Source organism: Mustela lutreola, chromosome 1 (genome assembly GCF_030435805.1).
Source record: "Mustela lutreola isolate mMusLut2 chromosome 1, mMusLut2.pri, whole genome shotgun sequence".
In the NCBI taxonomy this organism is placed as follows: Eukaryota; Metazoa; Chordata; class Mammalia; order Carnivora; family Mustelidae; genus Mustela; species Mustela lutreola.
Genome location: NC_081290.1, coordinates 269641444 through 269669144, shown reverse-complemented (window position 1 = coordinate 269669144; position 27701 = coordinate 269641444). Strand labels below are relative to the sequence as shown.

Here is a 27701-nt window from a genome sequence, read left to right as displayed (position 1 = left end):
TGGGCACCTGGGTGGCTTAGTCAGTTAAATGTCTGCCTTGGGCTCAGGTCATGATCCTGGAATCCTTGGGATGGAGCCCCATGTCCAGCTCCCTGCTCAGCGGGGAGGTGGCTTGTCCCTCTTCCTCTGCCCTACCCCCCACCCTGCCATGCTCCCTACTTATCTCTCTCTCAAATAAATAAAAATCTTTTTAAAAAATGATGCCTCTTAATAAAATTATGGCACTGTGTTCGGATAGAAAAAAGTCACTAGGTAACAGACAGTTCTGAATACGGTAAAGGCAGCCCAGCATCACATCAGCCCGTATCAACGGATCCTCTTGATTTTGCAACAGACACAAGCACGACAGTATGCTTTATCCATTCCCTGTGGAAAATCTGGGTCTAGGATGCATGAAGAGTTTGAATAAAGCAATAATTGATTTTTTTTTTTAATGAATCACAAACTAAATAACTATTTTTTCCAAGAGGACCTTTTTATTTTTCTTCTAGAATAAAGAATGTCACTTTTTAAAGGTTAAAAAAGTCATACTAGGGGAACTTGACAAAGTACTGTTTGTGGCATACTTCAAATCCAAGGCTACTCTTTTGGCCTTGGATAAACTACGCCTCCTGCAATGTATTGTGCCAAGTCCTCCAAACGCATTTGGAGCACCCAGGAGACTCTCTCCGGAGGAATCAAGTCAACATTATAGCAATCGCATTTTGTTAACCTATTGTTTGCTTACTCAAAGCAGTATTGATGTCATTTTCTCTAAATAGTTCAAGTTTTCTAAGCTTTCTCAAATCTGTTTCTTGGCATTTGCCTGAAAGAAGACAGCAGATGCTTACTTATTTTACTAACAGAGTCAAGAATCCAACTTCTCCACCTTTAGCATTTATGGTCTTATCAAGTTCCTGTGACCTTTCTGTATAAATTCAGACAGTGCATAGCCATTTTCTCTCCATTTATCTTACTGAAAACTTGACGTTTCTTTCATGACAAAGGGCTTTAGCATTTTCCTTTGTAATTCGGACAATACTCATTTTATTAAGCACTGACTATATACTTCGGTGGTTAATGTTATTCAAATAGAGTACGGCTTGGTGACTTAGTTTTCCTTTTATCATTACTGGTTTCATTAATACTCAGTAGAAAAAAAAACTTCCTATGCCTTCATATAGATTGCAAGGTCTTACTAGGAATCAATCTACGTGTTTACTATTTTAGAAAATGTTAGAAAAGTGAGACTGGCATTAAATGGAAATATTATTTCCCCCTTACAAGACAGAGATGGAGGGATGTGGGATCTGGCTGGGGGGGGGAGGAGGTGGAGGAGCTATATACCCAGGGAATCCTAAGAAAAAGATATTAGACACACTCTCCCAGATGAGTTCTATAGTGTTATGTCCAGAATAGAGAAGGAACTGTAAGATTAGAGTTCAAATATGGCCTGGTGATAAAACAAAGCTCATAAATGTGTTTATATTTACATTTAAGGTGTCTTTAATAGATCTCTCAAAAACCTTAACAAATTAAAATTATGATGCAATATAAGTGTATCTGCTAATAATTGTCAATAATTATGTACGCCTTATGAGTAAGAAGACAGTTGTGGTAGAGTAGGAAGAGAAGTAAGCATACAGCCAGTTAATAAGGCAACGTATGTGAAAACAGAACTACAGACTCAAAAGGATCATATAAACATTAGATACAATTTTTTAAAAAAGATTTTATTTATTTATTTATTTGACATGGAGAAAGAGACAGTGAGAGAGAGAGAGAGAGAGCAAGCACAAGCAGGGGGAGCAGCAGAGGGAGCGGGAGAAACAGGCTCTCGACTGAGCAGAGAGCTCAATGTAGGGTTAGATCCCAGGGCCTTGGGATCAGGACCCAAGCCGAAGGCAGACACTTAACAACTGAGCCACCCAGGCCTCCCTACAATTATTTTTATTATTGATTTGTCACCAAACAGAAATTTAAAACAAAGTTGTGTGTGTGTGTGTGTGTGTGTGAGAGAGAGAGAGAGAGAGAGAGAGAATATCAGTATTCAATCAGAACAGTTTGATTATAGTAAAACTTGAATGCAGGGTCTCTCAACTTCACCACTATTGAGATTTCAGGCTGAGGCTTTGCTGGGGGGTGGGGTCTGCCCCATACATTGCAGGGTGTTTAACAGCACCTCTGATCTTTACCCACTCGGGGCCAACAAAACTTCTCCCACCTCCTCCCTCAATTAGTGACAGCTAGAAATGTCTCTGGACATGACCAGACAGTGCAAAACTGCTCCTGGCCGAAAACCAGGTTAAAGCATAAGAAAAATGTAGAAATTACGGTTCTCCTACACAAATTGAGAATGAGAAGACAGCCCATATGACCTAGAGCAAAGATGTCCCTCACCGGGCACATATGGCTACTAAACACTTAAAATGTGGCCAATCTTAATTGAGATATGCTGTCAGCGTACAATACACATGAGATTAGAAGACTTAGTATGAGAAAATGAATGCAAAGTATTTTAATAAATTTTTATATGCTTCTCCTTCCAGGACCTCTATAATGCAAATTTAAAAATAATAATAATTTTATATGGATTACATGCTAAAGTGATATTTTAGATACAGCAGGTTAAAATAAAATACATTATTAAAATTATGTTATTATTTATTTTGAAAAACGTGGCTACTAGAAGTTCAAATTACACACGTGGCTCATATTGTACTTCTATATTTCAATCAGACAGTGTTGAACTTGTGCAAAAAACTATCCCTCCTTCATGCTATATATTCTAGGCAGCCTTTGATGACAAGGAAGGGAACTAAAAGAGCTCTGTCCTCAGTTTTCTTTATATTCCCCTTGGATGATCTCCAGTCTCGATGCTTCAATGATACTCTCCAAACTCTCTCTCCTATTAAAAGCTCTACTAATACCTAGATCCAGGACACCTAGCTGGCTCAGTTGGTAGAGCATGTGACTCTTGCCCTTAGGGTTGTGAGTCTGAGCCCCACAGTGGCTGCAGAGATAAGTAAAAATAAATGAACTTAAAAGAGAGAGAGAGAGAGAGAGAGAGATCCCTATAATACATAAATAAAACCTAGATCCATATACCCACTACCAACTTAACAATCCCACTCGGACATTCTGGAGGAACCCCAAATTTAAATGATCCTCATTCCAAAAAAGATTGTCCCAGGAGTCCCCATTTCAGTAAATGGCCTCATTAACTAGGTTCTCAAGTCAGAAACCTCAAAGTTGCCCATGACTTCTCTCTTTTCCTTCATCCCACAATCTCTTGTGAAATTCTACTTCATTTACTTCCTAAATACTTCTGGACTCCTCCTTTCTCCTACCCCAGTGACAGGGCCAGGTCACCATCACTTACCCTGTATCAATCCCCTCTTTCCTTTACATTCTTATTACATCCTGCCCTGCCCTTCTCAGAAGTGCTGTCTTTCCTATTAGACATCATACTACATGAGGTCAGGCACCTTCCTGTTCATTGCTGTGTCTCTAGTTTTTTCACGAATGGATGAGTGAATGAATGAATGAGTAAAGAGGGTACAAACTGCTAGCCCCATGTTACAATTTACTAAGGAGCTGAATTACGAAACAATGGTTCCACTTGTATATGAGGGCTGGAAAACATCAGTCTTCAAGTCTCAATGCAGCGCGGATGTGCTGATACGAGTCCTAGGATTCTAGAAGTGGGGAAAAAGTGCTTGGGAACCATGTGCCCTGTACTCTCATCCTTGACAGACCTCTACTTTCTACACGATCTAAACTTTCTACACGTTGAGTCGGGAAAAGACCAGCTGAAGAATGCCTTTTATAATCCTCCAGCCCTCTGGGAAAAAGATGCCTGACATTTTCCATCTTCAATGTCACAGTCCCAGAGTATCCGCAGTTTCAAAGTTACCCAGTGAAAAGAAGCTAAAAGTTATGCAAAGCTTATAACAATCATGAGCTATTTCTGAAAGAAAATCATTCTCCAAGATTACAAGTTCAAGATAAGTCTCGTTTCTTCTCCTTAGGGATCCGCAATCTACCTCCATGCATAAGCCAGCCTTCATCCCCCAGTCCAGTCATCACATGACTAGTTTGAAAGGGGTGACACGGATAGACTTACAGCTGCTACTGATGAGGAAATTTTAAGAAGTCAAGAGCTTTATAGATGTTACTCTAGCCTCGCTAGAACTAGGCTAAAGAAGAAGAACTTGTAAAAGAGTCCAGGAATACATGTATTTTGAGAAGAACATGTAGATACAGAGGCAAAAATCAAGCCCGTGTCTCCATTCACCTTTTGCCATGGGCTCTCCCAGAAGCGGGAAAGTAGCAGGGTGGGTAGGAAGGGCATGGGGCTATGTGAAACAGACCAGGCAGGAGCGGAAGCAGAGAGCGTGTCAAAGCCAGGAGGAACTGCAGGTCCAAGGTTACGGAAGTAGGCTATGTGCATTTAACTCGTTTCTTTTCTTGCCTTAGGCAGAAATTACATAAAAGACCATTCTTTTATAGAATGAAGAAGGGAGGTAAGGTCTTGACTAAAGAAATGTTAGGAAACTTTAAAAAAATATATTTTCTCTTTATTTTCCTCCTTTGATAATCCCTCAAAAGAAAACAATGGCAAATTACCAGGTTAACACCAATTTAGCCAGTGGGATAAAGAGATTTAGCGAAGAAGCAACTTTTTTCCAAACTAGATGCTGTTTCTTTCTGGAAAGGACTCAAAAAATGGTGGGTAACTTTCCAAAGCCCCCATTTCCCCTTAAAATCTGGTGAATCTTTTCCATAATAATTTCCAACACTTGTCCCACCTCAGCAAAAGCACTGGTTTTTCATAATGAAAGAAAGAGAAACATGGCTGAGGTGTAACAAAAGGGAGGAGCAGACTTAGGAAAAACAAACAGAATCCCCAACTGTATCACTCAGTTCTCATGAGACCTTAGACAAGTCTCTCGGCCACGTGTTCGCAGCTTTGGTGAGCTCATTGCCAGAGTACTAAAACTGGTTCAGGGGTGGGCAGTGTGAGATCGTATGCTTTGTCTGTCAAAGCACAGAGAGAAGACATACAGTGTACCTGTGGTGTTAAAATTTCATGAGAGGGGGCGCCTGGGTGGCTCAGTCGTTAAGGCCTCTCTCTTCGGCTCAGGTCTTGAACCCAGGGTCCTGGGATCAAGCCCCGAGTCAGACTCTCTGCTCGGCGGGGAGCCTGCTTCACACAGCACCCCCCTGCCTGCCTCTCTGCCTACTTGTGATCTCTCTCTCTCTCTGTGTCAAATAAATAAATAAAATCTTAAAAATAAAAATTTCATGAGAGGGAAGATGAGAGGAAAATAATGTTGAAAAAGCCTCCTTCGATAAGAGGAGGGTAGTTAACAAACAGAAAGCTGAGAAACACTTCCCTTAGCCTTCATTTCTTCAACTATCAAAAAGGGTCAGCATCACCCACCTTAAATAATTATTATGTTATAACCATATCTAAATATACACAAAAGAGGGGCACTTGGGTGACACAGTCAGTTAAGCAGCCAGCTCTTGATTTTGGCTCAGGTCATGATCTCAGGGTCCCAGGACCGAGCCCTCCATCGTGCTCTGAGCTCTGTGGGAAGTTCTGCTTGAGATTCTCTCCCTCTACCTCGGCCCCTCTCCCACACATGCATGCACACGCTCTTCCTCTCTCTGTCTCTCAAATAAACAAATCTTTAAAAATACATACATCTATACAAAAGAGAATGAGAGACAGAAAATAAAGCAGACAGAGAAAATAACCCAAACTGTAAAAAGTCATTAAAACACAACTAAAAACAAAGACCCAAATGTATATAATGTCATCTCACAATCAATTGTAATAAAAAGACAATTTTCTTCTCAATACTCATTTTACTGACTGGATACCTAAGATCTAAAAAGAAAGCATACAGTCATAGTAAAAGTGAAATAAGAAAGTGCAAGATGAAGCTATAAATGTGGCAAAGATACAAACCTAAAACACCAATTTTAAGACCTGCCAAGCTTGTTTTAATTTTATCATAAATATCTTCTGATGCAAAGTCAACAGCAACGGTTCTTGTTTCCACCTTGAATTTTTCTCCTAGAGAAAAAAACATAAATAGAGAGAAGGAAAATTATAGCATGGCAATTAAGATTAAAGCATTTTATGACACCACCTATTCAAACTCTTCCCCCCGTCCCAGTCTGATATGAAATTTAGACCAAAATCATGTTAAGCAATCATGAGACCATCTAAGAGATGATACAGAGTCAACACAATAATCCCACAATAAAAACTCCAATGTTGTTCTGGAGCTGGCTGAATGTTCCTTAATCAGTTCTCCTTCTATAAATCAATAATAACTCCTTTTTAGACCCTTAGGTACAAATAATAAAACATGTTTCATACCATAATGTTATATACTCTTTAAATATCACTGATTTTGTGACTGATTTTGTGACAAAGTGATACTTCATAATTTCAGACAGAAGGGTTTATGTTGCAAAATGTTTTAAACAGTGATAAATAAAAATCCATCTTATTAAAATGGAAAGAAAATGAATATGATCATCATGGAATTTAACGCCTTGGTTAATAGTTAATGGTCACCACATTAAAAACACCCACAAAAAATGCACAGTGAACAGAGCTACAAAGTGACAGAAGACAGACCTCGTTGTTCTGCTGTGCTCAGGACGACGGAAGTACACACAGAGCTAATAGAAATCACACATTGAGAAACGGGACTCTGAAGAAACCAACTTATTGATGTAACGTCAAATGTTACTTTCACTCTCTTTCGTGAGCGCATTTGAGAAGGCATGAACTGTGAGGTCTTCCAGTCACGGGTACCAATTTTATTTTCATATCTATTTGCTAAATAACTGAGTAATAGTCACATATCCTCCAAGAGCCTCAGCATCCTCTGAAAATGAAAATGAAAGTAATGCTACCCAACCCATGATCCAAGGCTCAAATATTATCTGGTGGTATACAGAAGGCACTCCATAAATGTTAAGTCTCCTCTCTCCTCCACTAACCCCACACTTACTTCACCTAGTGCAGTTCAGGTGGCTAAAAATGTTTACTCTTTGGAACTTGATGAGAATTCAAAAGAATTAATTTAAAAATCCTGCTTCCAAAAAATAAATTTTTCTTCATTCAAAGTCGATGTTGGCTCATCTCAGAGTATGGAATGTTACTCCATATAGGACGCTACCGTTCTTGATCTAAAAGGAGTTCTGCCTACAACCGAGCTGGTTCACAAGAGTTCTGGTTCTTAGTCTTAGTGAGAAGAACTGACCTGAGGTAGGAATCCATGAATTAACTGGAGAGGAGAATATGTAACCTAGAAAATTCCGTATCTGGTGTTGGGGTGCCTAGGAGACTCCATGTGCCTTTGGCTCAGGTCACAATCCCAGCATCCAAAGATCAGGCCCTACGTCAGGCTGCCCCACTCAGCGGGGAGTCTGCTTCTCCCTCTCCCTCCCCATCCCGCCCTCTTTCTTCTCTCCTCTCTTACACTCACGCTCTCTCAGATAAATAAATAAAATCTTAGACACACCTACAATTCCATAATAAATGAGTTACTGTATGTGTTCATGTAATGGGGAGCCACAGACTAGGCTGTCACTTCACAATAGCTCATCCAACAGGTCTTACTATAAATGCTTCCCAGGATTTACCACCAGTAAGTAGAGAACACTGCCCTTATTAGAGCCACAGATTCTCAAGGAAAAAAAAGACCCAAATCAAAAGGCTGAAGGATACCTTTTATTAAATGTAAAACTTCATTCAGGAATGAAATGATATAAATTTATCTATATATTTTGAGATAAACAAAGTATGCTTCCACACAAGTGCTATAGATTGACATTTAAGAAAATTCTCTCTAGTAATAAAAGCCACCTCACAACTCCTGAATCAGATTTACTCTTTTAAATCTCACAGGATTTGGTGGAGGTACTTATAATGTAGAGTCTTGTATAGATAGGCTGCTAAACATATTCAGAGGCCCTTTTGGAAAGAATGTCATTTTATTTAATAAGAACCCCCAAGTAAGCTTCTCTTTGTACTCACATTTGGATAAGCAAAATGGCTACTGATGCAAGCTCTTCAAAATAAATCCAATTTTGAACTTGCTCCTGGATTGCCCTGAATCATGTCCTAGTTCAGTTAACACTGCTTTTCTACCTTTTTGCCACTGCCTCCAGCACGAGCTGCTGCTTCTGCAATGTAGGACTGTCTGATCACCTCCCCAAGCCCCTCACACACTCTCAGAGCTCCAGCTGGCTTTGGTAAGAGTCACAGTCTGTGGCAATGGCCTAATAGCACTCTGAACTGACCTCCACCTCCCTACTCTTCTCACTGTCCTGGGCTCTAGCCATACAGGCCCTGAGCATTCTCTCTCTCTTTTTTTAAGATTTTATTTATTTGAGAGAGAGGGAGCATGTGCACACGTTATGGGGGGTGTGGGGAAGGAGGAGAGGAAGAGGGATAAGTAGACTCCCCGCTGAAAGCAGAGCCCTTTGCAGAGCTCAACCCCAGGACCCTTGAGAGCATGACCCAAGCCCAAATCAAGAGTCCAATGCTTAACAACTAAGCCACCCAGATGCCCCTTGAGCAATTCTTTAAACTCAGAATAACCCCCAAACACATTCAGGGCTTTTGCACTTACTGTTCCCTCCGCCTGCAATGCTCTTCCATATCCCTTGTTTCTGTTGGGTCTTAACGCAAATGTTACCTCCTCAGGGAAGCTTTCTACTCCTCCATAGCATGCATGCCTTGCCCCCACCCCCCAGCCCCGGCTTTATTTCATTCCATGGCACTTAACCATCTTCTTAATAACACATGCGCATTTGTTATCTGCCTCCACCAGAATCAAGCTTTGTGATGACAAGAGCTTGGGTCTATTTTATTCAGTTGTTCAACAGTATCACAAAGGATCCAGGGTCTTTCCTCCCTCCTCTCTTATTCCGTTAGGCTGGCTCCCCATCCTGGTTTCATGAGGGCCACTGCCCTTCCAAGTATCCCATACAGATGGCAATGTGCAATGGCAGAAATAGGACAACCTCTTATATTTCCCTTTTATAGAGTGAGGAAAACTTCCCCCAGAGAGTCCAGCAAACTCCCCTCACATTTCCTTTCCCAGAATTAGGAGACCTGGTCCATAGCTGGGCTTCACGAATTCCGAGTACTTTCCCCACTACCATCACCAAGTTGAGTGAGACCATGTACAGAAGAACAGGACAGGACATACTTCACTCTCTGGGTCCAGGCAATTAGGAGAGAATTCTGATGAGTGTTCCAAAAAGCTGAGATGGGAGGTAACTGGCTTCTTTAGGGAACTGAGGAAATAAATCCAGGCATCTCCTCCTTCCCCATAACCACCAGCCCTCATCTGACCCTGCCAGCAGAAGCCAAAGCAGACGAACGACGAACAAACATCCTCTAATTTTAGGATGTATCAAAGCACCTGGAACACAAGGAGATACCCATAATACAGCTTTCATTGCCACCTTCCCCCTCTCCCTAAACCCTGGCTCTTCTTAAGACCACCATAAGTCCACACCACTCAGCAACAACCCACTGATGGGGAAGAATAAGAACTTGATCAAAGACTTAGAGAGGTTACTTTTGAGTACTCTGATCCTTACCCACCACAAAGGCACAAGGCATGACAGCTGTAATTAAATAAATAAAATATACTGTAAGTGTAGGATAAAGACAAACAATTTGGGTATTCCTATGGAAAGACACAGCCCCTCAAATGTCCCTTCGAAGAAATTCTGGTTGCCCCAGCTGCAAGAGAGTCATCCGCAGACAGAGTTCAGGTGCCAGGCCCTTTGGGGACTGCCTCGGTTTCAGAGAGCTGCCCAGACCCAGATCGTGCCTCTCCCATAACATCCACATCCAATGACTGACCGAGGTGGGAGTATAAAGCCATTGGACAGCTTGTACCTGCCAGTTTCTGATTCCAAATTATGGTCTATTCACTATCCTATTTTCTGTACTTTCATCATGCCCTGGTTATAATTATTCTAGCTTTAAGACAAGTTTTAATATTTCTAGTGGTGCAATTTTCTTCATTATTATTCTTTCAAAAGTTTATTGGTTATCCTTACTTGTTTAGTCTGTTTTCACTGGGGTTACATTAAACATTTCAATTAAATTTATGAAGGATGACAATGTAGCATTCCCTCCAGGCTCACCATTTACTCAGTGTCTCAGGGTAAAATCTTGTGGTTGTAAATTCTTTAAGAAATTAAAGAACTAAAGGATGCTGTTATTAGAACGTTACATACCATTTTGCAAAGATACTCAACACTGTTGATTATTCCTACCGTCAAACCGCTTGGTATTTGAAATTGAATAGGCTGGCATCCTGCTATTTACAATTGTGGCCAAATACAATTGTGCCCTCCTCCCTTTTTGCAGACTGAAGTGATTCTGAGATGGCCTTGGCCCACTGTTTCTCGACCTAGTGGCAAAGACCAAAACCTAAGAAGCAAAGAGCTGATGAGTGGTATGAGCTGTTCATGGCAGCCAACTCACCAGAAATGGAGGCAGATAATCAGCTCTGGCTTGAAGGGAACACAGCTAAGAAATAGCTGAGATGATACCATTATTCCTTTGTATCTACTAGTCCACTGAAAGCTACCCAACTACAATAGCAGAATAAGAGGAAGAAATATTATTTATAACTATAGAGCTAATAACACCGAATACCCTCCCAGCTCCAAGACACTCCACCACTTCCAAGTATGGATGTCCTGCTCCTCCAGTTACATGGCTGATTTTTACTTAGAGGATTATAAATCAGTTCAAGGTCAAATATTGAAAGGACAGAGAAGAGACTGCACTTATAAGTAGCCTCAAGATGTTGCTAACACCTCTCAGTATTAAAACTTACACACCTTTAGGTTCATGCCTACAAATATTCTGAAACATATTCAGAGTAGCCTTTTGTTTAACATACTTCTAGGTCTGGCCATCATCATTATTTTTATTTTGCTCAAAACATTGACATCTCTTAACTTTAACAGTCTTCCCCTAAGAATAATTGTTTAAGTCTTAGGAAGACTCCTCATTTTTCGTCTTGGTGCCTAGGGGAAGGGGGGGGCCTGAGAATGTTAGAGAAGAGACCTAATGTACATAAACTCATGCACCATTAATAATTTTTCTATTAATAAAACAAAAAAATATTAATTCTCCTTTGTCCCTACATCTGTTCCAAATAAACAATCTGCTTTTCCCCTTAAGTTCCAGGTGCTATCCATTATGAAATTCTTACTACATTTCACTCTTCCCCATCTTTTCCATATTATAAATTTCATCATTTAAGATTCAAGTTATGTCACCAGCCCTGTGGACTGTCTTTTCAGGATTCCCATTTCCTCCAACATAAAACTACTTACTTACTCTCTAAGCTATGTTCCTAGAGACCTTCTATATATCCTTAGTAAACTCATAATATATTATGCCAACAGTCCATTTCCTAACAAACACAGATCATTCTCTGTCATCTTTGTATATCCAGCACCCAGCACAAGGCCTGCTGAGGCCTCACTCAAATGTCTGCTGAGTGAGTAAATACATCAAGGCTGACACAGCCAATTTATTAAAATCATCTTCTCAGTAACTTCTTAAACTCTTTCTTATAGAAATAAAACTATGTGCTGGTAATAGACGTCCATTATGAGGCATAAAAACATAAAGTTCTTACTATTAGGCATTTGAAAGTATTAAGATAAACTGAGAAACATCTCAGTCCCTCGATTTGCCCTGCATGGGTTGGACTACCATTCTCATAGAGGCGGAAACATTTTAGAGTTGTAGAAAACCATCCAGTCTTGTGAATAAAGTACTCTAGGAGCTTAACACAGGACACAGAGATGAAGGTTGAAGATAATTTTAGTCAAGGACCACTCTCCCTAACCCCAGTCCTGAAAAAGATAATTAGGGGAGAGGAGCGACTCTTGGGGAAATGGCACTATACTCAACACCTACCAATTTTGGCTTTTAAAATCTAAATTCATTAAATGCAATTCAGAACCATAAAAATATATTGCATGTTTCAAAAACCCCTCTGTTTTCACATAAAATGTTTTAGAGTATTTACAAACGTAAAAAGCACAATGAGTCTTTTGTACTTTCTCTAATTTTAAGGGGAAAGCAAAGAACAAAATGTCCCCTAACTAAATTCCCTCTACTTCCCTCCTTTTGCTGTTTTCCTTTTTGGCCCTGAGATCTTACCATCTCCCTCCACCCCTACCCCTCAGGGTGAGATACCTCTCCACGGAGAAAGCCTCCCTTGTGTAGCTATGGAGAAACGGTGATTGTGCCCTAGAAGGGAATAATTCATCTGACTCCATTTTTAAAGACCCATTTAATTATAATTATCAGAGATGCTACACAAATAATGGTCCATTTCTTTTTTTCATTGCCCTTGAAAACACTCTCATGATCATTTTAATCTCATATGAAGAGACCCACTTCCAGTCAAAAAAAAAAAAAAATCCATTAATACTATCACCAAGACTCCATCCCAAACCAACTATTTCTTTATTTTAAGCCAAGGTTATTATATTTTGTTCATTACAGGCTATTTAACTAGAACAACAACTGAAATAAATAAAAACCATATACGATGTGAATTTGTTCTATTGAGAGCACATGAATAGATTCTTTTCTTTTGAAAGCCTGAGTTCAACACTGAGTTCAGGTGGGCAAGTCACTTTCGAAAAAATTTTCAAATAAGAATGTTTATTTTCTAAACTTGGGGAATAAATTATCAAAACATAACAAAAGTCTGCTAATGGAAACATCTGAATTTTATGTTCTGAGGTGAGAAAAAATGCAAAAGGTATTCCTAACATTACTAAAGATTCCAAGATGATGTCATTAATATGATGTAATAAGCAGAGTGTTTGTGTCCCTCCAAATTCATGTGTTGAAGCCCGACCCCCCCAAGCAATAATATCAGGAGGTGGAACCATGGGGAGGTAACTAGGTTCTGATGAGGTCAGGAGGATGAGGTTCTCCTAATGGAATTATTGTCCTCTTGAGAAGAAGACAGAGAGAGCTCTCTCCTCACAGGCACGCACCAACGAAAGGCCATCTTCTCATCAGTGTGAAGGCAGCCATCTAACAGGGGCCCTCACCAGGAACTGAATCTGCCAGAACCCTGATCGGGGACTTCCCAGCCTGCAGAACTGTGAGAAATAAATGTGTCTTCTTTAAGATAGGTGGACCATGACATTTTGTTACAGCAGCCTGAGCTGACCCAAACACAGTTTGTTCAAAAAAGTGTGGGATGCAATTAGACACCCTGGACGTGGCTGTCAACTCAGCCACTTGTTGGCTGAGGGCCCTTCACTCAAGCCTTTTCACCTGCAGGAATCCCCTTACTGCAAGAAATAATGCCCACCCTACAGAGTTCTTGTGAGTATGTGAGAATGTATGAAGGCAGCTGTCAAGTCTTACACAAATGTTTGCTTTCCGTAGACCTGTCAGCATCTAAAAGAGGACCACATCACATACAGTTGTTTCTGTCCTCAACAGCGCAGGCTGCCACACGAATTTTCTGCACCGTTCACTCTTTCCTCTTTGCATCAGCTGCATAAGCACATCCAACTCTACTCTAAAAAGTGACTTCTTTATTACTATATTATTCATGGAATCAATGGTCATGTTATGCTATTTTTAGAAATGCCTTTTGTGTCCAAGGATTTCTTTGACTCAATCTGCCTGTAATTAACCTTTGAATTACTCTGTTTTATTGGTTCCAAAAGGCACATTTTTACTTACTTTTTTGTCTCTGAAATCAGGATGCCATACACTTGATGCCATGCCAGTTTAACCGGTGACTTTTCTTTCTTAATGCTTACAAGCTACCTCATTGTTTCATGATCACTGATGTCTCGGATTTGATGAAAGAACCCGAGAACTCTGCTGACAACCCAGCCTTCTCCTTAATGTCACAAAACGAAGCGAGGGCAGCTTCCAAATGCAAGATTTTCTGGTTTTCCGGGTGCCTACCCCGCCAGCACCACTTTTCATGAAGGCAGATTTCCCATCCTAAACTAAGACCCGAAAGCCTCAGCGTACACTCATTCATTTACTGGGGGGCACAGGCATTTGCAAACCAAATAAAGCATCTCACTCTCTAAACTGTCAGCTACGAGAGGAGTGTCCATGTCTGGGTCTTCCTCTGCCACCACACACTCAGAGCCCATTAGGCCCTGATTCCACTTTAGGAGTTCAGTATCTATGTTTTGACTAAGTAAATTCGAAAAGTACCCCCTGAATCGTGCACGCCTATCAGATTTCAACCTGAGTGGAACAGCAGATATTCTCAAAGAGGTCATATTTTGGTGAGGGAGATCTGCATGAACCCAACTGTTGCTCATTTATATGAACGAAAAGTGCAAAGAGAAAGCAACTCACACCTGCAGAGTGGGATTTTAAATAGGAGGTGACATTTGTGTGGAGTCCTTGTGTAGGAAATTGGCCATGCCGAGAAGGGGGAGAAGTAAGCAGAGGCAGAAAGTGGGGGAAAGGAAAATCATGTTCTAAGAATTCCTGTGGATAGAGTATATAGTGCACAGGGAGGACGGGACAGAAAGTATTCTGTAGCAGGAAGCTGGCAGAGGTTTTATGGGCCAAGATAATAAATAGGACTAGAGACATAATTGGCAAGGCCTGTGCAAACAAAATAAAAAGTGGGGCCCCTGGGTGGCTCAGTGGGTTAAGCCACTGCCTTCGGCTCAGGTCATGATCTCAGGGTCCTGGGATCGAGTCCCGCATCGGGCTCTCTGCTCAGCAGGGAGCCTGCTTCCTTCTCTCACTCTCTATCTGCCTGCCTCTCTGCCTACTTGTGATCTCTGTCTGTCAAATAAATAAAATCTTTAAAAAAAAAAAAAAAAAGTGGGGCCCCTTGTTCAAAAATTATTATGAATTTCAAGATGACCACAGCAGAGCATCAAACTAAGTATGGGACCTTCTAAGTGGGAATGCAGAGGCCACACACCTATGACGGCAGCCCTATAATGAGGCCACTCCACTGGAAAGTGTAAGATCACACTTGTACGTTAGGAAAAAATGCTAGTGGCAGAAGAAAGGACACACGGCCTGTTATGAAAAATGGTGGGCAAAAAGGACAGAACCCAGCAGCTTCTGCTCTAGTGCCATGAGGAAGGAGGGCCCCAAGGAGAGAGGCAGGCAGGCTAGGAGACTCTTCTGAGTTAGGGTCTGATTAGATACACTGCGTTAGGGAAGAGGACACAATGGTTTTATCCTTTTGGTTTAGAAATCTGGTAAATAAACTATCATATCTTAGAGCCACAAGAGTCTTCACAGTTTTACGTCTGAGGCAAAGTTCGTATACTTACATCTCAGTGTTTTTTGAAATCATAAAAAATTCTTTAAAAAAAAAAGAAGAAGAAGAAAAAGGGGACTCTTGGGTGGCTCAGTCAGTTAAGCATCAGCCTTGAGCTCAGGTCATGATCCTGAGGTCCTGGGATTGAGCCCCACATCTAGCTCCCTGCTCAGTGGGGAGCCTGCTTCTCCCTCTCCCCACCCTGCTGTTTGTGGTCTCTCCCAATTTCTCTTTCTGTCTCTCAAATAAATCAATAAAATCTTTAAAAATTTTTTAAAAATAAAATCACCCAAAAAAGTTTGCTATTTTTTTTAGTAAAGTGAGTTTTTTCTTGAGGTAGCTCGCTTCCCTCTCTTTGTTGGCTTAAAAAAATGAAATTACTACCACTGAGATTTGGCCCAGAGTTGACCAGTTTTACAGACAGGATTATCATGAACTAAAAACCAAGTTGGCAAGCAAAAGATACATTTTTTTTAAAAACATCCATATATTCCTCCCTTTATCTTTCAAAACGAAAGAGAACTAAAATTAATTAGAAGTCAAATATCACATGGTACCTTCTAAAAATTCTGATTGAGCTACTTTTTTTTTTTTTTTTTAAGCAACCACTTTTTATTTTAACCTGTCACTTTGTTCTCACAAGATTCTGTTGTGGTTTTGTGAAATCCTGCCACAGGAAAAAAGTATTCTTTTCAAGATCTGGGTCTCTCATTTTGGTATTTAGAAAAAGGAAGCTTAACACTTGCTTTTATTTCTTTAAAAAAAAAAAAAAGAGGAACTTTTGAAAAAATTACCATAAAATTTAAAATATCAGCTATTGAAATGAATATTTACTTTATGGCAATTAACACTTTGAAGATAAATATAGTTTAACAACATTTTGCCAAGAGTAGAACCATCTTTCTGTTCAACACGCACAAAAAAAAAAAGCCCTCTTCATTTAAATTGTTAAAAGAGCATAGCTTTCACATATCAAACGAAAATAAAAGCAAAAGAATGCCTGATTTAGAGTCTCTTTCTCCTGCACTCTTAGAACTAAGAATAAGAACTTGATGCAAATCATCCTGACTCTAAGGTGCCCTGAAGAACCCAGAGGTACAAAGTAAAAAAACACATACAGTTGCAGCTAACATTCTACCAACTGAACAGGAGTATTATGGTCATCGATTACTGAGCATCAGCAAGACACTGAGCATCAACTAGATGCCAAGAACTCTACGAAGTGACATTACATCATTTAATCTCCATAAGAACTTACTGGTATATTGCTGAAACTTGCAAATGATTATTCCCATAAATTTTAGTTTTCAATATTTAAAAGGCCATTATTTATTCATTTGTTTTTTAATTGTGAAGTAATGTCAAGCAAAGAAAAGTTGCAAATACTCTACAAGGAACTTTCTTTCCTGAATGATGTCAGAGTCAGCTGCTAACAAGATGTCATCCATCAGCCATAAATACTTCAGTGCAAAGCGTGGTCCATGACTTTGAGAGTCGCTGAGAGTCAAAATTACTCAGATGACCATTATCTGCATGGCAGGTAAAAACCTTAACATGAATTCAAGCAGCAGCACCTAACTATATCCTTCACAGACTTGCAGTGAAAAACAAGTCATTTTGACTTAAAAATGTCCCTTGAAGAAGCAGTAAAATCATTAATTCTATTAATGATTGTACCCTTGAGGACACATCTTTTTCATGTGCTGTGTGGCAATGGGAAGTATGCATAAAGCACTTTCTCTGTGCACCTAATAGGACAGGTGTCCTGAGGAGAAACATCCGTGAAACTGAGTCATGTAAGCGGCATTAGGCCCTGTTCCCACACTGCGCCCTTTGACTTGAAAGAACAATGGGCACAAAAACCATGCTTCTTCATATTTAGCAGACATATATATATATTTTTAAAGATTTTATTTATTTATCAGAGAGAGAGGGGGGGAGAGAGCGAGCACAGGCAGACAGAATGGCAGGCAGAGGCAGAGGGAGAAGCAGGCTCCCTGCTGAGCAAGAGTCCCATGTGGGACTCGATCCCAGGATGCTGGGACCACGACCCGAGCGGAAGGCAGCCGCCCAACCAACCGAGCCACCCAGGCGTCCCTAGCAGACATATTTTTAAAAATGGAGTCTCTCATTTTAAGAAAAACAACCAACAGTATTCATTGTCCAGAAGAAAATTTGAGCTTTTAAAGCGGGGGGAGGGGGCCTGACGGGGAGCAGGCTCCCTGCGTGCGATGCGGGGCTCGATCCCGGGACCTTAAGATCATGACCTGAAAATTTGAGCTTTTAAAGTAAGTATCAGAGTTTTGGAATGCTTGCAGCTACTTTCATGTGCTTGAGAGAAAAGATTTTTCTGATAAGATTGGAGTGATATTAATAACCATGATGGCGGGGCTTGCCATTTTAACATTTGTGAGATCTGCAAAACTCAGGAAACAATACTGTCTGATGACCAAGGCACACAGTTAACAAAATCTTAACGCACAAAAAGCATGTGCAAACTGCGAGGTGGACAAATGGATTTTAATGTAACTGAGTACGAAAATCCATTGACACATTTTCCCATTCCATAGTGCAACTAACTTTTAAGAAATCTCCCCTTATGGCGTTTTGATGTAGTATCAAAGAAGAATATCCACAATTACCTGAGGAGGCCATTCAAATCAAATCACTTGCTATTTTCCAACTACACTACCATGTAAAGCCAGATTTTCTTCTACTTCAACCAAAATAACATCACAGCAGACTAAACGCAGAAGCAGATATGCAAATGTAACTGTCTTCTACCATGCCAGATATTAAATAGATTTGCAAAAATGGAAACCGCCACTCTTGTCACTGAATTTGTTTTGTTTCAGAACCTATAGTTGTTTTTCCTGCCAAAAAAATGTTATATGAACATGCGATGGGTTTACTGTTATTCTTACATGAATTAAATAAATTTTTTTAATTAGTCAGTTTGAATTTCTAAGATAATTAACATTCACAGCTGTATCACACATAAACCAAAGCTCTTTGGAGTCCTCAGTATTTTAAGAGCTGTAAAGGGGTCCTGAGACTAAAAAGTTTATGAATGTTGCTTCAGTATGTATTTCCTATAGTCTCGAAAACTCAGATAGCCTTCAAAATCAGGAAATTAACACTGATGCATTACTGCCTCTAGTCCTCGGAGGCTGATCGAGTTTCACCAAATGTCACAACAATGTCCTTTACAGAGAAAGGATCCAAATCAGAATCACCAGACACACATTTAGCTGCCATGTTTTGTTTAGCCTCTTCCAATTTGGAACCACTTTTCAGCCTTCTCTTGACCTTTATGATTTTGACACTTGAAGATTACAGGCCAATTACTTTATAGAGCATCCCTCAACTTAGGAGTTTGTGTGTGTGTGTGTGTGTTCCTGCATGATTAGACTTAAGTCATGCATCCTTGGCAGGACTATCCTAGAAGTGGTACTTCTCACTGCATCCTATCAGGTGGCACAAAGTTTCAACTGTCCCACTGCTGACTAAAGATAACTCTCATCTCCTAGTAAGGAGGTATCTGTCAGGCTCCTCCCCTGTAAAGTTACTATTTTTCCCTTTGTAATCAACAAGGATTTTGGTACTCTATAGGGGGATACTTTGCGACTATATAAAATCCCATTTTTTTCTTTTTCTTATTTAAGTCTAATTAACACACAGTGTTATATTAGTTTCAGGTGTACAATATAATGGCTCAACAATTCTATATACTTCTCACTGCTCATCAAGATAAGTATACTCTTAAGAGATATTCCAGACTCATCTTCCATTCTCCCAGCCCCAGTCCTGAACTAGCCATTTCTCCAAGGGCCCCTGGATCCTTAATTAGAAAACATACCTAAAACCAAAATGTGGGTCCTGAGTTTATTCATTGCAGTTGGGGTGGTTCCTGCTCCCAGGAAGGACTATAAGCCTTAGCAACCAATATTGGCAGTGTCAACACTGCCTCGACACAACACAAGCATATACTGGGGACTGTCCCACAGAGCAGCAACCAAGACACATCACCGAAGATGCTTTTGCAGAGAAGCCAAAGATGCAGTAGTTAGGCCTTGGGGGTCTCCTCCAGAGTTCAGAACAATGTAAATCATCTTACATGCTAAACACACAAATATTCTGATAGTACTGAGTAATAAAGGCCGATAAAATACTGTAAGTTAGGCTTTAGTTTCAGAAGAGATAGCTTTGTGGCCTTTACTTGGTGGATAAAAATGTAAATAAATATTTGAGCTTTGTAGGAGCAAAACAAGCTCTGCATGCTAAACATATATAAGCAACTCTATACTTTGCCCAGAGCATTTCCAGAAAGTATGCCAAACAGATATTGAAAAGTAAATCCCATCTGCCCACAGAAACAATTTTACAATTGGAATTTCTGTTACTAAAATCAATCATAGCTAAGCCTAATAATATACCATAAATACACAAACATACAATACCATTAGCTTCTATAATTTAAAATAGTAAAACTGTGGTCCCAAATACTGATTTTCTTGAGGACCCTATTTACCATGAAGTGTGTGTATGTATGTGTATATGTGTATATATATGTGTGTGTGTGTGTGTGAATATATATGTGTGTCTGTGTGTGTGTGTGTATATATATATATATGACCTACAATATATAAAAGTGTATATAATTTTATTTATTTAAAACACATTAGTTAGTCCCATTTATCTTAATATATAATAAAACCGCCTTCTTAGAATTTAGGGGAATGATCTGGACAGTATGGGCCTTTAAAAAAGAAGCTCAGTGAAATATAGGCTAAACTTTCTTTCATATTAATCGTATTTCTCTATAGCTGACAGGTGCAATATCATTTCCATTACCCATCTGGTTGCCTCAAAGTCCTGTAGTAGAAGCTCAACAGATATTAGAATGAAGGCAAAACTTTCCTCAGTACTTAAAAACAGATGAACCAAGATTGATGCTAGGCCATAATGGCAATATACATTAGCTGAATCACAGCAGTTATCAGAGGACTCCTCGATTCCGTAAAATTGCAGGCAAAATATTCTATGTGTAAATTGACCCTTGAACAACAAAGGCAGATGTGCCACCTACTGAGCCACCCAGTGCCCTACTTTCTGACTTTCTTAATAGCATTTTCTATTCTCTAGCTTACTTTATTGTAAGAAAGAGTATATAATAGATATAAAACACAAAATGTGTTGGGGCGCCTGGGTGGCTCAGTGGGTTAAGCCGCTGCCTTCGGCTCAGGTCATGATCTCAGGGTCCTGGGATCGAGTCCCGCATCGGGCTCTCTGCTCAGCAGGGAGCCTGCTTCCTCCTCTCTCTCTCTGCTTGCCTCTCTGCCTACTTGTAATCTCTCTGTCAAATAAATAAATAAAATCTTTAAAAAAAAACACACACAAAATGTGTTAATGGACTTTATGTTATTGGGAAGGCTTCCTGTCAATAGGTTATTAGTAGTTACTTTTTTTTAAGATCTTATTTATTTATTTGACAGACAGAGATCACAAGTAGGCAGAGAGGCAGGCAGAGAGAGAGGAGAGAGGAGTAAGCAGGCTCCCGCCAAGCAGAGAACCCGATGCGGGGCTCGATCCCAGGACTCTGGGATCATGACATGAGCAGAGGCTTTAACCCACTGAGCCACCCAGGTGCCCCAGTAGTTACGTTTTTGAAGAGACAGAAGTTACATGTGAATCTTTGACTGAATGGGGGGGTCAGCACCCCTAAGCCCCACATCGTTCATGGGCCAACTGTAAACATACATATTTTTATAGGGATACATTTTTGTATCTTTTTGATTCACAAAAAAAGCTCTAGGACCCTCAAAAGAGTAAAAATTTTTGGTCTAACTACTCCCCAGAAATAACTACTCTGAACAGTCTGGGCTACAAACTCCCAGACCTTTTTTGATACATACCTACATATGTTCTATGTTACATACATACAAAATTTGCTCATGAGTTGAGCATTTGGGGGTTTTGTTACTGCTGTTTTGCAAAAGGAACACCAGAAGTTCTCGAATTAAGCTACTTTGCAACTTGCATTTTTTTTTTTTTTTTTTTAAATACAGATGGCCTTCCGGGACGCCTGGGTGGCTCAGTTGGTTAAGCGACTGCCTTTGGCTCAGGTCAGGATCCTGGGATCAAGTCCCACATGGGGCTCCCCCGCTTGTCCTTGCTCTCTCTCTCTGTCAAATAAATTAAATCTTAAAAAAATAAAAAAGATGGCTTTACAAAGAGACTTTTAAAAATGACTGACTGATTGATTGATTTGAGACAGGGAAGAGAGAGGGGTGGAGAACACGAGCACGGGGGAGAAGCGAAAGTAGATAGAGAAGCAGCCTCCCTGCTAAACTGGGAGCCCAACATGAGGCTCGATCCCAGGACTCTGGGATCATGACCTGAGCCAAAGGCAGTCGCTTAACCAACTGAGCTACCCAGGCACCCTCATATAGATAGACCTTTTTAATTATACGGAATAGCTGGTCCATAATTTATTTAACCAATCATTCAAAACATTATGAGCAAAGATCAAAGGAAGAATTTATTATACTGGAGAAGGGGAATATATCATGGCAAGTTAAAAAAAAAAAAAAAACAGAATGCCAATGAATTCAGGAGAACTTTTATAGGTCACCAAGACCTTATTAAAAACAAAAACAGGGTTGGCTCAGTCCTTAAGCGTCTGCCTTCAGCTCAGGTAATAATCCTAGGGTTTTGGTCCTGGTCCTGGGATCAAGTCCTACACCGGGCTCCCTGCTCATCAGGAAGCCTGCTTCTCTCTCACCCACTCCCCCTGCTTGTGTTCCCTCTCTTGCTGTGTCTCTCTCTGTCAAATAAATAAAATCTAGAAAAACAATGAAAAAGACAAAATAAGGATGGAGAAACTACAGAATGTTTACACATTAACCACCAACACCAAAAGCAGTTTGACCAAAAAGAGTTTGGGGTGCAACTAAGGCTAACCTCCTCACATATGCCCCTCGCCCCTCTTCCGGGATCCCTCCCCATGCTGAAGACATGATTAAAAAAAAAAAGAGAAAAAAATCCCACATATACAAATAAAATATGCAAAATAAGTTCCAATCCAAGAGGGGGTTACATGTAATCAAGCCCACATCAAGACAAGGTCTGGGGAAGAATCTGAGAATGGCTGTACCACAGGCAACAAAGGCATAAAGTCATAGAGGAGAGAATTTGAGGAATACATTAAAGAGCCATACTGAGCCAAAGCGTTCAAGAGTATTTGTGAACACTGGTCTCTATTTTACCCCCGTAACTATGGTCAAGCAGGTGATAGATCACATGGCTGCAGTTTATTTTATTTTTTTAAAATATTTTATTGATTTGAGAAAGTGAGCGAGCAAGAGAACACAAGCAGGGGAAGGAACAGAGGGAAAAGGAGATGCCCCATCGAGCAGGGAGCCCACTGTGGGCCCCGATCCTAGGACTCTGGATCATGACTTACTGAAGACAGATGCTTAACCAACCCAGGGGGTTCCGCGGCTATAGTTTCAATCATCCATACCAAGGTCTGGAAGGAATCACTGACCAAGAAGAGGTAAAAGCTCCCGTTCTCATTGTCCTGTGTATGAGCTGATCTGGTAACACAGAGTAATCTAGCTCTTTCTATCTCCATTGAGGCTTGGGCCCTGTCTTTGCACGAAGAGGACACTGGAATATGGAGCCGCTGACACACATTCACATAACTTCTCATTTTTCACTTCCATAAGCAACATTCTGTAAGTGAATACCTGCATACAAGTCTCTGTACAGTTATCAGAGATTTTCTGTAGAATAAACGTATAGAAGTAGAATAGACCAAAAGGTGTGTGTGTGTGTGTTTATAGACCGAGAACAGGAGAAAAAGGGAACCAACTTTCACTTATTATAATTCTATACAGTTTGAATTAATTAGTTGATTAATTTCAGGAAATAAGTAATGCCTTTGTCATTTTAAAAGAATAAAAGTACCTCCTCAGGTCAAGATTGGCTCCCAGGCCTATAAGAACTATCAAAAAAGCCAGGCTAGAGAGAATAAAATAGAAAAAAGAAAGTGTTCATTAGAAGCTAGAGGAGTTGCTGGAGAGATGTGGATAGAAGAAATAGGAGAGTCATTGAGGCATGTCTTACAAATGTTCACCCAAGCACAGGCTGCAGAACTGGCCAGAGGCATCAGATGGTTAGGTCTCCCCTTAAGGCTGCTCCTCTCATGGACATAAACATGCCAGATGCTCTTCACGTGACACTCCTGACCACACACGCTTTCTGGCAATAGATGGCACACTTACGCAGGGAGCCTCTGGTTTTATGTTGGCCTCCTTTATGCATCAGTCACCAGGAAGCAGTTACACTGTAAGTATTAGAGCCTGCACAACCATTACACTTCTTTAAAAACAAACAAACAACAACAACAACAAACCCTGGGCATTCAATTTTGCTTATCATCATACTAAACTTGATTTCAGTCAAGTTTTCCCTTAAAAGGCATAGTCACTCGTGAGTCTCCCAGCAAAAGCAGGTTTCAGGGCCTGCAAATTTATATGCCAGTTCCTAAATCTTGGTTAGTTCTCCAGGAGTTCCCTTTTGAACTGAATAGTGTGGAATTTAAGTGTTCAATCTTGGAAACGGGGCACTTGGGCTCTCTCTCTGTCCCCCACCCAGGGTTTGTCAGCCAACTTCTGGTGGTCACTGAACTGGTTCCTCAGCCAACAGCCTTCTGCAGTAACATATCCTTTTACCTTTTAAAATCCTGTATGTATGTATGTATGTTTTTTTAAAAGGGCTTTTATTTTTTTTTTATTTTTAAAATTGTATTTATTTATTTGAAAAGTCACCTGGAAAAGTAAGTAAAGGCCAATGTCTTTTTCCTCCCTTTTACCCACTCCTATTCCTCATCAAATGCCACAAGCAGATAAGAATTAAGAGCTATGAAAGTACATCACATTTCATTGGGAAGTCAGGAAAAGCACTTCACTGTCGTTAGTTTTGTTTATGAAAAAAAAAGCAATGGGTGTTGTATGTAAGTGTGGAATCACTATATTGTATACCTGAGACTAATATTAGACTGTACGTTAACTAAATTGAATTTAAGTAGAAACTTGTAAGAGGGGTGCCTGGTGGCTCAGTTAGTTAAGCATCAGACCCCTGATTTCAGCTCAGGTCAGGGTTGTGAGATTGAGGCCCCCCCCTACCACCACCACCGTTGGCTCTGTGCTGAGCATGGAGCCTGCTTAAGATATTCTCTCCTCTCCTTCTGAACCTCCCCTCTTTCTCTCCCTTCTAAAAAACAAACAGACAAACTAGCAAAGACGCTTCTACATCTTCTGGAGGAAGACTAAAACAACACAAGACATGATATCCTTATGTGTGACTATGTCACTCACGTATATGACACGTAGCAATGCCACATATTTATAAGAACAGCATGTGTAGGGCACCTGGATGGCTCAGTCAGTGGAACATGCAACTCTTGATCTCAGGGTTGTAAGTTCCAGCCCATGTTGGGTGTAGGGATTACTTAAAAATGAAATCTTTTTAAAAAAGGTGGGAGGACGTATGCCTGGGTGGCTCAGATGGTTAAGCATTTGCCTTCAGCTCAGGTCATGATCTCCAGGTTCTGGGATCGAGCCCCATGTTGGGCTCCTAGCTCAGCAGGGAGTCTGCTTCTCCCTCTTCCTCTGCCTCTCCCCCTGCTTGTGCTCTCTCTGCTTCTGTATCTCTCTCAAATGAATAAATTAAAAAAAAAAATTAAGTCAAAAAAAGAAAAAAAGAACAGCATGCGTATGAGATGCTATCTTGCACAGCAGACAGTATGTGCGGAAAAATAAAACACAGAGAAAAGGGAGTAGGGAGGTGATCACCTAGATTCTGCTCCCATGAAATTAGGGACCTCAATCTCTCCCAGGAAATTAAGGAGATGCTAACCTTTATTATTCTCTCAAATATCTGAGTCAGCAAAATTATTTTGCAAATGTCAATGTATTCTAACAATTTTTGAAGGGGCAGCTAGTTAGGATCAGAAATGGGAAAAGCTGTGGCAAGTTTTCTTTATCAGTAGGTATTAGAGGCCAAGATGATGAAAAACAGAAAGATGAACAAAATTCAGTAAGTCGCCTCAAGCATCCTGCCCACAGGGAAAGCAGTAGGGGATCATGGAGAAGACATCTGGTAGACCGCCCTGGGTAAAGAGCAGTTAAATTTCTCCTTCTGCCCCAAGAAAGCAATTAACATATAAAACTGCAAGGGCAAAGACTGAAAGTTCAGCTTTCCCCTACACTCAAGAATGTCTCAAGTATATTATCTTGCTCAATCTTTACAACAATCCGCTAAGTTGTATGCAGCCGATATTATCAACGTCACAGACAGGAATATACCTGTCTTGCACAAAGTACAACAGACAACCAGGTGTCTTGGGTAACAGCGATCCTCGATGGAAGGCTCCAGATGGATCCAGGTCACCCACTGACTAATTCCTGCTCACAGCATCAAGCTCTGGTAACAATTCTCGGTATTTAAATAGTGCAATCTAGATAAAAGCAATGTCATCAGTTTATTTCATAGTTCAACATGGAACTTTTTTTTTTTTTTTAAAAAAGGTCTGGATTCCAGCTCATTGAAGGTGGATAATTCTTAATCATGCAGATCCATTAATTATTAATAAATGACAAATGCCTATTAGGTTCTCCTTAAAGTGTTTACTGCTCGCACAGATTATATATACTCCTGCTACGTTGTCTGCATGGCATTGAGTGGGTCTCTTTACCACCCACATATTTAAAAGTAGATGAAGGTAAAGTGAAAAATGATAAATTCCAGTTCATGATTCTGAAATGTAAGGTAAATTATAAATTCTGAAGGTCAAAAGTTCAAGATGAATGTCATTAATTGAACAACTGGGTTAAAATATTCCACCATCATTTTCAAATTGAATGAAGGAAAATAAACCTTCCACAATACCTAACAGATCTTTCAGCAAATAATTTACATATTCTAAAATGCTTCATCTTTACAAGTTTATACCAAAGAGATTAGAAAGAGAACATTAATATTAGTTCACAATACCAAAAATAAATCTGGCTTTTTAATAAAGCAAATTTTAATATACAATATGTAAGTAATTGTGAACCATGTATATAACTGTGTTTGTGCATGTGTGTCCCTATCAGCTTTTTAATTTAGGGGAAAAGATGAAAAGAAAACTTGAAGAAATTAATCTGAGTTGCCCATAAAAGTGGATTTATGAAGCAGATCATAGCAGAATGCACACTTGGGGTTGTGGTTATGCAGGACATAAGAGAAGCTTTCAGAAACATTTTTACACTTATTACTCAAAGAGCTGTCTGGCTAGGAGTGATCACATAAGGCAGTGTACTCTGTAGCTGGGCTGCTTGAGCCAAACCCCAGTTCTGCTACTCCTCCGCAATGTGACTCTATTAGTTTTCGATGGCTGCATCATACATTACCATGAACTTAGCTGTTTAAAATAACACATGTTCCTTACCTCGGTTTCTGCAGGTTAAGAATGCAGCCATGGTATGCCCGGGTCCTTTGCTCAGAAGGTTGTGACCTCCTCTGAGGCTCAGGCTCTACTCTCAAGCTCAGCCCTTGTTTGTTGACAGGATTCTATTCCTTGCAATTATAAAACTGGGATCCATCTCCTAGAGGTCACCTGCCATTCCCTGCCACATGGTCCTCCTCACACACAGCAGTGTGCTTCAACAAGACCAAAAGAAGAGCATTTCTGGTGCTTTAAATCTCTAACCTTAGGGAAGACTTGAGTAGGCTTTTTAAGTGGTCACCTGACTAGGTCAGGCCCACCAAAGATAATTTCCCTTTTGATTAACTCGAAGTCAACTGATGAGACCATGTATCTGCAAGCTCACTTCACCTTTGCCATATAATGTAACCTAATCACAAGAATGTCATCCACTATATCTACCAGTCCTACAGGATTTTATTCCTTGCAATTGTAAAATTGGGAATCCATCTCCTAGAGGTCACCTGCCCTTCCCTCAAAAGAGGGGGATTACACGGGGTGTATACACCATGGGGCAGGAATCTTTAAGAGTATCTTAGAATTCTGCTTACCACAGACAATTACCCCTCCATATCTTACTTGTATCCTCTCTCCAATGGGGATAACAGAAGTATCAATCTCAGAAAGCAGTTCAATGGTTCAAGGAGTGGAGTTCTACAGAGCTCTCAGAGCCCACATAATAGTTATAGAAATAATGGCTCAACAAAAAATAAATAATGAAAATAGTGGCCCATGAGTTGGTGGGTCCTCAACTTTGTCTGGCCCCAATTAAGGCTAAGGTGATATAAAATTGCAAAGTCTTTCACAAGTTATCTAGT

At 40.2% G+C, this 27701-nt stretch overlaps 1 protein-coding gene across 1 annotated transcript in view; it reads right to left on the bottom strand.

Annotated features, from left to right (window-relative positions):
• Positions 1-27701, bottom strand: part of HSD17B12 (hydroxysteroid 17-beta dehydrogenase 12) — a 161110-nt gene that overhangs the window by 53730 nt on the left and 79679 nt on the right. Inside the window, exon 4 of the mRNA XM_059140306.1 lies at positions 5960-6067. Coding sequence (XP_058996289.1) covers positions 5960-6067 — 108 coding nt within the window. The remainder of the gene's footprint in view (positions 1-5959; positions 6068-27701) is intronic.